Below are 12228 nucleotides of genomic sequence, written 5' to 3'. Positions count from 1 at the left end.
AGTGCCTTATTGAACGATTGCAAACACAGGAACAATGTACACACCATGAGTTGATCTTGTGACCTTAGTGTTGAGGCAGTACTACTCCTAAATAGAGGTTCATTACACAAAATGTCTGCCTCCTCTGTGACTGACTGACATATCCACTATAATATTAAACCTAAACTAATTTATAGTTGTACTGTAGTTATTTTTCTCTAACGTCCTAGTGGATGCTGGGAACTCCGTAAGGACCATGGGGAATAGCGGGCTCCGAAGGAGGCTGGGCACTCTAGAAAGATCTTAAACTACCTGGTGTGCACTGGCTCCTCCCACTATGACCCTCCTCCAAGCCTCAGTTAGATTTCGTGCCCGGCCGAGGTTGGATGCACACTAGGGGCTCTCCTGAGCTCTTAGAAAGTTATAGTCTTAGAATTTTTTTTTTTCAGTGAGACCTGCTGGCAACAGGCTCACTGCAGCGAGGGACTAAGGGGAGAAGAAGCGAACTCGCCTGCTTGCAGCCGGATTGGGCTTCTTTGGCTACTGGACACCATTAGCTCCAGAGGGATCGACCGCAGGCCCAGCCTTGATGTTCGGTCCCGGAGCCGCGCCGCCGTCCCCCTTACAGAGCCAGAAGCAGGAAGATGGTCCGGAAAATCGGCGGCATGAAGACATCCTGTCTTCACCAAGGTAGCGCACAGCACTGCAGCTGTGCGCCATTGCTCCTCATACACACTTCACACTCCGGTCACTGAGGGTGCAGAGCGCTGGGGGGGGGCGCTCTGAGGCAGCAATAAAAACACCTTGGCTGGCTAAAATACCTCAATATATAGCCCCTGGGGCTATATATGAGGTAAATACCCCTGCCAGAATCCCAAAATAAGCGGGAGAATAGGCCGCGAAAAAGGGGCGGAGCCTATCTCCTCAGCACACTGGCGCCATTTTTCCCTCACAGCTCGGCTGGAAGGAAGCTCCCTGGCTCTTCCCTGCATTTCTACAATACAGTAAGAGGGAAAAAGAGAGGGGGGGCACTAAATTGGCACTGTATACAGTATAAGCAGCTATTAGGGACATAACTCAGTTAGTCCCTGTATATATATAGCGCTCTGGTGTGTGCTGGCATACTCTTACTCTGTCCCCCCAAAGGGCTTTTGTGGGTCCTGTCCTCTATTTGAGCATTCCCTGTGTGTGTGGAGTGTGTCGGTACGGCTGTGTCGACATGTTTGAGGAGGATAATGATGTGGAGGGGGAGCAGATGCCTTTAGCAGAGATGTCACCCCCTGCGGGGCAGACACCGGAGTGGATGGTATTATGGCAAGAAATGAGTGCACGTATAGACTCCTTACATAAAAAATTTGACGACATGCCGACTGTGGGACAGCCGAGTCTTCAGCTCGTGCCGGTCCAAGGGTCTCAAAAGTCATCAGGGGCTCTAAAACGCCCGTTATCTCAGGTGGCACAAGTAGATGTCGACACGGATACTGACGCCAGTGTCGACGACGATGAGTCAAATTTAATGCCCGTTAAGGCCATTCGCTGCATGATTGAGGCAATGAAAGAGGTGTTAAATATTTCTGATTTACATCCAGGTACCACAAAAAAGGGTATTATGTTTGGGGAGAAAAAACTACCTGTAGTTTTTCCCCCGTCAGATGAATTAAATGAAGTGTGTGAAGAAGCGTGGGCTTCCCCTGATAAGAAATTGGTGATTCCTAAGAAATTACTAATTGCGTTCCCTTTCCCGCCAGAGGATAGGTTACGTTGGGAAACACCCCCGAGGGTGGATAAAGCGCTCACACGTTTGTCAAAAAAGGTGGCACTACCGTCCCAGGATACGGCCGCCCTTAAGGAACCTGCTGATAGAAGGCAGGAGGCGATCCTGAAGTCTGTATATACACACTCAGGCATTATACTCAGACCAGCAATTGCGTCAGCTTGGATGTGCAGTGCTGCCGCTGCATGGTCAGATAACCTGTCAGAAAATATTGACACACTAGACAGAGACACGATCCTGTTAACAATTGACCATATCAAAGACTCAGTCTTATACATGAGAGATGCACAGAGGGAAATCTGCCGGCTGGCATCTAAAGTAAGTGCACTATCTATCTCTGCTAGGAGATGCTTATGGACTCGCCAGTGGACTGGAGATGCAGATTCCAAAAGGCACATGGAAGTTTTGCCTTATAAAGGGGAGGAATTATTTGGGGATGGTCTCTCCGACCTAGTTTCCACAGCAACGTCTGGGAAGTCAGCATTTTTACCCCATGTCCCCTCACAGCCTAAGAAGGCGCCATTTTATCAGGTTCAGTCCTTTCGATCCCAGAAAAATAAGCGGGGAAAAGGAGGGTCTTTTCTGTCTAGAGGCAGAGGCAGGGGAAAAAGGCTGCAGCAAACAGCAGGTTCCCAGGAACAAAAGTCCTCCCCCGCTTCCTCTTCCAAGTCCGCCGCATGACGGTGGGGCTTCACAAGCGGAGCCAGGTACGGTGGGGGCCCGCCTCAGGAATTTCAGCGATCAGTGGGTTCGCTCACAGGTAGATCCCTGGATCCTTCAAATAGTATCTCAGGGATACAGGCTGGAATTCGAGGCGATTCCACCCCGCCGTTTCCTAAAATCCGCCTTGCCGATTGCTCCCTCAGACAGGGAGGCAGTGCTAGCGGCAATTCACAAGCTGTATTCCCAGCAGGTGATAATCAAGGTACCCCTACTTCAACAAGGCCGGGGTTACTATTCCACACTATTTGTGGTACCGAAACCGGACGGTTCGGTGAGACCCATTCTAAATTTGAAGTCCTTGAACACATACATAAAAAAATTCAAGTTCAAGATGGAATCGCTCAGGGCGGTTATTGCAAGCCTGGACGAGGGGGATTACATGGTATCCCTGGACATCAAGGATGCTTACCTGCATGTCCCCATTTACAATTCTCACCAGGAGTACCTCAGATTTGTGGTACAGGATTGCCATTACCAATTCCAGACGCTGCCGTTTGGACTCTCCACGGCACCGAGGGTATTTACCAAGGTTATGGCGGAAATGATGATACTCCTTCGAAAAAAGGGAGTTTTAATTATCCCATACTTGGACGATCTCCTAATAAAGGCACGATCCAAGGAACAGTTGTTAGTGGGAGTAGCACTATCTCAGGAAGTGCTGAGCCAGCACGGTTGGATTCTGAATATCCCAAAGTCACAGCTGGTCCCCACGACACGTCTAATGTTCCTGGGAATGATTCTGGACACGGCCCAGAAAAAAGTGTTTCTCCCGGAGGAGAAAGCCAGGGAGTTGTCTTCTCTAGTCAGAGACCTCCTAAAACCAAAACAGGTATCGGTGCATCACTGCACGCGGGTCCTGGGAAAGATGGTAGCTTCTTACGAAGCAATTCCATTCGGCAGGTTCCATGCCAGAATCTTTCAGTGGAACCTGTTGGACAAGTGGTCCGGATCGCATCTTCAGATGCATCGTTTAATAACCCTGTCTCCACGAACCAGGGTGTCTCTTCTGTGGTGGCTGAACAGTGCTCATCTTCTGGAGGGCCGCAGATTCGGCATACAGGACTGGGTCCTGGTGACCACGGATGCCAGCCTACGGGGCTGGGGGGCAGTCACAAAGGGAAGAAATTTCCAGGGACTATGGTCAAGTCAGGAGACTGCCCTTCACATAAATATTCTGGAACTAAGGGCCATTTACAATGCCCTAAGTCAAGCAAAATCCCTGCTTCTACACCAGCCGGTGCTGATCCAGTCAGACAACATCACGGCAGTCGCCCATGTGAATCGACAAGGCGGCACAAGAAGCAGGACAGCGATGGCAGAAGCCACAAAAATTCTCCGATGGGCGGAGAATCATGTACTAGCACTGTCAGCAGTGTTCATCCCGGGAGTGGACAACTGGGAAGCAGACTTTCTCAGCAGGCACGACCTCCACCCGGGAGAGTGGGGACTTCATCCAGAAGTCTTCAAAATGATTGTAAATCAATGGGGTCGTCCACAGGTGGACATGATGGCGTCCCGCATAAACAAAAAACTAGAGAAGTATTGCGCCAGGTCAAGAGACCCTCAGGCGATAGCGGTGGACGCCCTAGTGACACCGTGGGTGTACCGGTCAGTATATGTGTTCCCTCCTCTACCTCTCATACCAAAGGTACTGAGAATAATAAGAAAGCGAGGAGTAAACACAATTCTCGTGGTTCCGGATTGGCCAAGAAGAGCGTGGTACCCGGAACTTCAAGAGATGATCTCAGAGGACCCTTGGTCCCTGCCGCTCAGACAGGACCTGCTACAGCAGGGCCCCTGCCTGTTCCAAGACTTACCGCGGCTGCGTTTGACGGCATGGCGGTTGAACGCCGGATCCTGAAGGAAAAGGGCATTCCGGAGGAAGTCATTCCTACGCTTATTAAAGCCAGGAAAGATGTTACGGCAAAACATTATCACCGCATATGGCGGAAATATGTTGCATGGTGCGAGGCCAAAAAGGCCCCAACAGAGGAATTTCAACTGGGTCGATTTCTACATTTCCTGCAAGCAGGAGTGAATATGGGCCTAAAAACTAGGCTCCATTAAAGTACAGATCTCGGCTCTGTCGATTTTCTTTCAAAAGGAACTAGCTTCAGTACCTGAAGTTCAGACATTTGTGAAAGGAGTGCTGCATATTCAGCCCCCATTTGTGCCTCCTGTGGCACCGTGGGATCTCAACGTGATGTTGAATTTCTTGAAATCACATTGGTTTGAGCCACTAAAAACCGTGGATCTGAAATATCTCACGTGGAAAGTGGTCATGTTATTGGCCTTGGCATCAGCCAGGCGAGTGTCAGAATTGGCGGCTTTATCATGTAAAAGCCCTTATCTGATTTTTCATATGGATAGGGCAGAATTGAGGACTCGTCCCCAGTTTCTCCCTAAGGTGGTGTCAGCGTTTCACCTGAACCAGCCTATTGTGGTGCCTGCGGCTACTAAGGATTTGGAGGACTCCAAGTTGCTAGACGTTGTCAGGGCCCTGCAAATATATGTTTCCAGGACGGCTGGAGTCAGAAAATCTGACTCGCTGTTTATCCTATATGCACCCAACAAGCTGGGTGCTCCTGCTTCTAAGCAGACTATTGCTCGTTGGATTTGTAGTACAATTCAGCTTGCACATACTGTGGCAGGCCTGCCACAGCCTAAATCTGTCAATGCCCATTCCACAAGGAAGGTGGGCTCATCTTGGGCGGCTGCCCGAGGGGTCTCGGCTTTACAACTTTGCCGAGCAGCTACTTGGTCAGGGGCAAACACGTTTGCAAAATTCTATAAATTTGATACCCTGGCTGAGGAGGACCTGGAGTTCTCTCATTCGGTGCTGCAGAGTCATCCGCACTCTCCCGCCCGTTTGGGAGCTTTGGTATAATCCCCATGGTCCTTACGGAGTTCCCAGCATCCACTAGGACGTTAGAGAAAATAAGAATTTACTCACCGGTAATTCTGTTTCTCGTAGTCCGTAGTGGATGCTGGGCGCCCATCCCAAGTGCGGTCTATCTGCAATACTTGTACATAGTTATTGTTAACTAAATCGGGTTATTGTTGAGCCGTCTGTTGAGAGGCTCTATCGTTTCATACTGTTAACTGGGTTTCATATCACGAGTTGTTCGGTGTGATTGGTGTGGCTGGTATGAGTCTTACCCGGGATTCAAAATCCTTCCTTATTGTGTACGCTCGTCCGGGCACAGTACCTAACTGAGGCTTGGAGGAGGGTCATAGTGGGAGGAGCCAGTGCACACCAGGTAGTTTAAGATCTTTCTAGAGTGCCCAGCCTCCTTCGGAGCCCGCTATTCCCCATGGTCCTTACGGAGTTCCCAGCATCCACTACGGACTACGAGAAACAGAATTACCGGTGAGTAAATTCTTATTTTTTTTCTCTCTTAGGGCCAATTCATTTAAGCGCAAATTCTTGTTGGAGCCTTGTACGATGGGTCTCCCAAGATGGTTAATGATACTAAACACTGCCTATATTTTTCTTGCACCAACAACAAAAAAGTGTTTTTCTCTATGTCGTAATATGTGGAAATGTGCACTGAAGCACATTGGGTGAGGCACAGACATTTTAAGGGTGGTGGGTGCCTGTGTGCAGTTTGCTCTCCCCACTGCAATGACTCTGGCACAGGGATATAGTTTTTGTAAGCTCCCGTACCAGCGCCATCATTCTGAAGACATTGCTTGGTAGTGAGAATTCGTGATCCAAGGGGGATCAGGGTGGGGCTACCTCATGGGCAAAGTAGCATATTGGTGCATTGTGAGTGATATGAGGTCACTGTTGACTTATATGCCCATTGTTCACCACACACCCTGATCCATTATAGATCTGCCCCTTAGTGTGTGTTGTTTTTTTTATTTGGTACTTTTTATCCTCTGGTAAAAAAAAAAAAATTCTGGTTATTTTGTGTGCCGCTCACTAAACATTGCAGAAATCCGTGCACACTTTGGTCTGTCACAGTGGAATATATCCAGGTTCTGTCATGGTTACACTTGTAAAAGACTCATGATGTATTGTTTGCTAATCTCCCATGGGTTGCTTTCAGATTTGTACCTTTTGTCGGTGCTAGCGGGAAATAAAGCTTAATTATAGGAGCCAGGCAGGTTGTGCTGAGGGTGAAGGTAGGAGGAGCAGTACTAGGTGTTGCCTGCAGCTCCATAGTGATGGGTTTTTGGATCTCCGTCACAAACAGCCTTCTCAGACTAGCCACCTGCACAGCGTACTTATGCCTCCTCACCTGCCCTGTGATCCCCATGCGTGACCTCTGCACAGTGACTGGTCTGGATGCAGCCTAACATCCACTGGGCACTTATTCTGAGAAAATGAGGAAGAAAAAAGGGGCGAAGAAGCCTCGTCTCCCTGCCCGGGCAGCCCTATACATGTGAGTGCAGCACAGCATAGCTATCCCTTCTGTACTCTGTGATGTGTAGGACTCGTCAGGAGACTCAATGCTGGTACTGTACCTATGGAGACACAGAGCACAGATTCTGTGGACGACGCCTAGATATCTGCATTAGGAACACCTGAGCATGCATACCTCTTCTTGGTTACCTTTTGTGTGCACAGTAAAGCAGGCAGTTTACTTCCGTGTGTATCTGTACTTTTCACATGTCTGAGACATGGGCAAGCTCTGGATGATATAGGTTCAGCACTCCTTGGTTTAAGTGTGCCTCCACTATGGGTCTGATGATATAGAGGTGCCAGTGCCACGGGTCTGTGAGCTCAGAGGTATCTGGTCTGGCGTTGAGGGTGACTGGGGGTATATGCATTGGCCCGTGTTACTGGTGCAGGGGGATGTGTCTGTGTTATAGGGCTGTGTTTAAGTTGGTCCTGTCTGTGTCACTGGATTGTGCCGTAGTGTGGAGGTGTATCTGTCGTGACTTTAAATCCGTCCTTAGGGAAAGGCTGTCTGTTGCAGGAAATGTTTGTGTGTGTAGAGGAATAGGTGGATGTGGAGCTTTGGTTGGTGTCTGCTGGTGGAGAGGCAAAGTTGACTATTTTATGCCTCCTTACGTCACAGCTTTGCTCTGGTCTTTCCGCGATGAACATTTGCTTATTTTCTGTTACCATTCTCATATTTTTAATGGTTCCTATTCTGACAGCTGAGCAGTCATGTTTTGTGCAGGATCACTCTTCGCCCCGTGCAGTCTTCATCATATGCTTCTTGTTCCTTTAATGCTCTCTCTGGCTGCCTGTATTGTGCACTGCCTACTTCTCGGTATCTATCCTCTCTGGCTGACTATATACTGTGCTGCCTCATCCTTAGTATACACTCTACACCCGACTGTACATTGTGATGCCTCAGTATACACTCTACACCTCACTGTATCTTATAGTGCCTCATCCTCAGTATACACTCTACACCCGACTGTACGTTGTGATGCCTCATCCTCAGTATACTCTCTACACCTGACTGTATGTGACAGTGCCTTGTCCTCAGTATACACTCTGCACCTGACTGTACATTGTGATGCCTCATGGGCCTCAGTATACACTCCACACCTCACTGTATGTTATAGTGCCTCATCCTCAGTATACACTCTACACCCGACTGTACGTTGTGATGCCTCATCCTCAGTATACTCTCTACACCTGACTGTATGTGACAGTGCCTTGTCCTCAGTATACACTCTGCACCTGACTGTACATTGTGATGCCTCATGGGCCTCAGTATACAATCTACACCTCACTGTATGTTATAGTGCCTCATCCTCAGTATACACTCTACACCCGACTGTACATTTTGATGCCTCATCCTCAGTATACACTCTACACCTGACTGTATATGACAGTGCCTTGTCCTCAGTATACACTCTGCACCTGACTGTACATTGTGATGCCTCGTTCTCAGTATACACTCTACACCTGACTCTACATTGTGCTGCCTCATGGGCCTTAGTATACACTCTACACCTGACTGTATCTTACAGTGCCTCGTCCTCTGTATACACACTGCACCTGACTACATTGTACTGCCTCGTTCTCTGTATACACTCTACACCTGACTGTATGTTACAGTGCCTCATGGGCCTCAGTATACACTCTACATCTGAATGTACATTGTGCTGCCTCGTTCTCAGTATACACACTACACCTGACTGTTACAGTGCCTCATCCTCCGTATACACTTTGCACCTGGCTCTATAGCATAGGTCTGCAAACTCTGTCCTCATTACCCCACACAGTGCATGTTTTGCAGGTAACCCAGCAGGTGCACAGGTGTGTTAATTACTCAAAGACACGTTTTAAAAGGTCCACAGGTGGAGTTAATTATTTCGCTTGTGATTCTGTGTGGAGACCTGCAAAACATGCACTGTGTGGGGTAATGAGGACTGAGTTTGCAGATCTATGCTCTATAGTGTGCTCCCTCATCCTCAGTATACACTCTACACCTGACTCTACATTGTACTGCCTCATGGGCCTCAGTATACACTCTACACCAGTGGTTCTCAAACTCGGTCCTCAGGACCCCACACAGTGCATGTTTTGCAGGTAACCCAGCAGGTGCACAGGTGTATTAATTACTCACTGATACATTTTAAAAGGTCTACAGGTGGAGCTAATTATTTCACTTGTGATTCTGTGAGGAGACCTGCAAAACATGCACCGTGTGGGGTCCTGAGGACCGAGTTTGAGAACCTGTGCTCTACACCATACTTGCCTACCTGACCCTCTCCATGAGGGAGAAAATGCTCTGTTCCTGGACTTTCCTGGTAATGTATGATTGCCATCACCTGTGGTGAGCTAGTTAATTGATAAGAAAGGTGTTTCACCACAGGTGATGGCAATCATACATTACCAGGAAAGTTCAGGAACAGAGCATTTTCTCCCTCATGGAGAGGGTCAGGTAGGCAAGTATGCTCTACACCTGACTGTTACAGTGCCTCATCCTCTGTATACACTCTACACCTGACTACATTGTGCTGCCTCGTTCTCTTTATACACTCTACACCTTCTGTATGTTACAGTGCCTCATGGGCCTCAGTATACTCTCTACATCTGAATGTACATTGTGCTGCCTCATTCTCAGTATACACTCTGCACCTGACTATACGTTGTGATGCCTCATGGGCCTCAGTATACTCTCTACATCTGAATGTACATTGTGCTGCCTCATTCTCAGTATACACTCTGCACCTGACTACATTGTGCTACCTCGTTCTCAGTATACACTCTATACCTAACTGTGCATTGTGCTGCCTCATGCGCCTCAGTATACACTCTACACCTGACTCTGTTACAGTGACTCATCCTCAGTATATACTCTACTCCTGCCTGTATGCTCTGATGCCTCATTCTCATTGTACACTCTACATCTGACTGTACGTTGTGTTGCCCCGTTCTCCGTATACACTCTACACCTGCCTGTATGCTCTTATGCCTTGTTCTCCGTTTGTGCTATACATCTGACTTTATGTTGCAGTGCCTCGTTTTCGGTATACACTCTGCACCCGATTGTATGTTGTGCTGCCTCTTTCTCAGTATGCGCTCAGAATGACTGCATGTTGTGTTGCCTTGATCCTCATGCGTGACCTCTTTGGCCGACTCTATGTTGTGTTGCCTTGTTCTCTCAAATTCTGATTTGTAGTTGTGGTCACTCTACTTTCCCTTTGTTATCACCACTGTCTGTTTCTTTAGTGTCGAAGGTGGCGACTCTCTTGGCAGCGAATCTGGAACAATTGTTGACAGTCCGGGCCAGCAGCCTTCGTACCGTAGTGAGGTGAAAAGCGATCACTACGACTTGCCATCACCCACCCGTCACATCTCTCACCCGGCGCTCCAGTGGAGTCAAAGGGCCAGGTTGCAACCAGCCAGCGTTGCCTTACGCAAGCAGGAAGAAGAAGAAAATAAAAGATCTAAAGCCTTGTCTGACAGCTATGAATTGTCTACTGACCTACAGGACAAGAAGGTATCTACTCTGATGAGTCCATCTCTGTCCTCTGTTCGTTCTTTCCCTCCTGTTTTACAGTACTTTTAACCCTTGTCTGTAACTTCAGTCTCTCAACCTATCCTTTTATAGAGCAGTTGTTTTCAAACCTGTAAGAGTGACGAAGAGGGTCATGTTATAATGACTTTAAGTCAATCACACTGTAGGATAAAAGAAGTCTCAAAATAAAAACGGGTTTTGTGGCCTATTAGCCGATACCAAGGACAAGTTTGAAAACTCTTCTCGCTTGTAAAGTCTGTGCTTCTTTCCTGTCCCCTCTTGCTCCCTCCTATCCTCTTGTCTCAGACTTTCCTTTCCCCCTGTGCTGTGTCCTGGGGCCTTCTCTTATACACGCACTCTACCTGTCTCCTGATGTAGGTGGAAATGCTGGAGAGGAAATATGGGGGCTATTTCCTCAGTCGGCGAGCGGCTCGCACCATCCAGACCGCGTTCAGACAATATCGCATGAATAAGAACTTTGAACGCCTCCGCAGCTCTGCTTCTGAGAGCCGCATGTCCCGTCGGATCATCCTATCCAACATGCGCATGCAATACTCCTTTGAGGAGTATGACAAGAGCCACACCGCCCCGTACTTCCAGGGCAAGCCTGTGTCATTGGATGAAGGGGTAGCTGCATGTCGTGGGCAGGGGGAGCGAGGTCTTCTGTATGGGGGTTCCTGCAGCGGGATGGATGGTGATTCGATCAACACCTCGGGGGAGTTTTCCAATGAGATCACAGAGCTTGAGGATTCCTTCTCTAAACAGGTGAGTAGCAAGCTAAGGGTGATTGTTACTCCAGGAGGAGGAAAGTGGGTGGGCTATAGTCAGTAACGCTAGTTATACAGGAGAGAGTATGGATAAGAGGACATCCTAGTTGTGTAATTCCCAATGCAGTTGTTCTTGTCTTTTACCCTAATTCACATGTACAGTATTGTTACGGTGTAATAATGAGCTCTCCTGTCATACGGTTAAAGTGGATCCCCGCCCACTGGAATCCGCTATTTAACGAGATCAACAGACATTCCCGACTTTGGGGTGTTTAGTATTGCAAGAGATGATGGATTCATGTTAGGCGTCTCAAGCTTCATCAATGTCATTAGGTCCCGGTGAATTAATAGGCTGTATATTGGTTTTAAAACGAGCAATAAAAAAAGGTTCCTACAGTGCCCCACGGTGGAATTTAAAGACAAATGTACTGTTGCGTGGTGCACAGTAATTAGCCGTAAGATAGACTAATATGAAAATCAATAGCCTGTAATCAGTAGTGGATCCTTATAAAAAAGTAGAGCTAAGTATACTACTATAAAGGGGGATCACTCAGTTAATTGGGATTTTAATAAATACATCCCTTAAGTAGTGTAGTTGGATGTAGCTGTTAAGTTATTATTTGTTTGCCAAGATATACTGTAATAGGTATATATTTTCAGTTTTGAAACCACGGCCTAGATTTATCAAGCCTTGGAGAGTGCTAAATTACACGGTGATACAGTAACAGCCAATCGGCTCCTGACAGTCATTTTTCAAACACAGTCTGTAACATGACAGTTAGGAGCTGATTGGCTGGTACTTTATCACCGTACAATTTATCACTCTTCTAGGCTTGATAAATCTGGGCCTAGTTTCCACTCTGGTAATATCAGTTACTCGGAGCAAAGTCACTGTATTGTAAGCAGTGAATACAGGCTTACAGTTATTAGGGATTTATAATGGTTAATGCATCCACTTCAGTTTGCAGATTCAACACAGATGGCTGAGCTGTGCCAAATAATCCTTTTCTACTCATCTTCCTAACTGGATTATTGTATGACTAATCGT

General features: G+C 47.6%; 1 protein-coding gene across 7 annotated transcripts in view; it reads left to right on the top strand.

Moving 5' to 3' along the window:
* IQSEC2 (IQ motif and Sec7 domain ArfGEF 2) overlaps positions 1-12228 on the top strand; it is a 322858-nt gene that overhangs the window by 234618 nt on the left and 76012 nt on the right. For 6 of the 7 annotated variants that reach the window (XM_063936555.1, XM_063936556.1, XM_063936559.1 and 3 more), the window contains 2 exons: positions 10125-10395; positions 10792-11178. In XM_063936555.1, the coding sequence (XP_063792625.1) occupies positions 10125-10395; positions 10792-11178 (658 nt within the window). Of the gene's footprint in view, positions 1-6710; positions 6868-10124; positions 10396-10791; positions 11179-12228 lie in introns of those variants that run through there. The other variant, XM_063936558.1, reaches the window with a different exon arrangement.

The sequence above is a fragment of the Pseudophryne corroboree genome, chromosome 8, assembly GCF_028390025.1.
Source record: "Pseudophryne corroboree isolate aPseCor3 chromosome 8, aPseCor3.hap2, whole genome shotgun sequence".
Taxonomy (NCBI): Eukaryota; Metazoa; Chordata; class Amphibia; order Anura; family Myobatrachidae; genus Pseudophryne; species Pseudophryne corroboree.
This window is presented reverse-complemented; position numbering and strand designations above follow the sequence as displayed.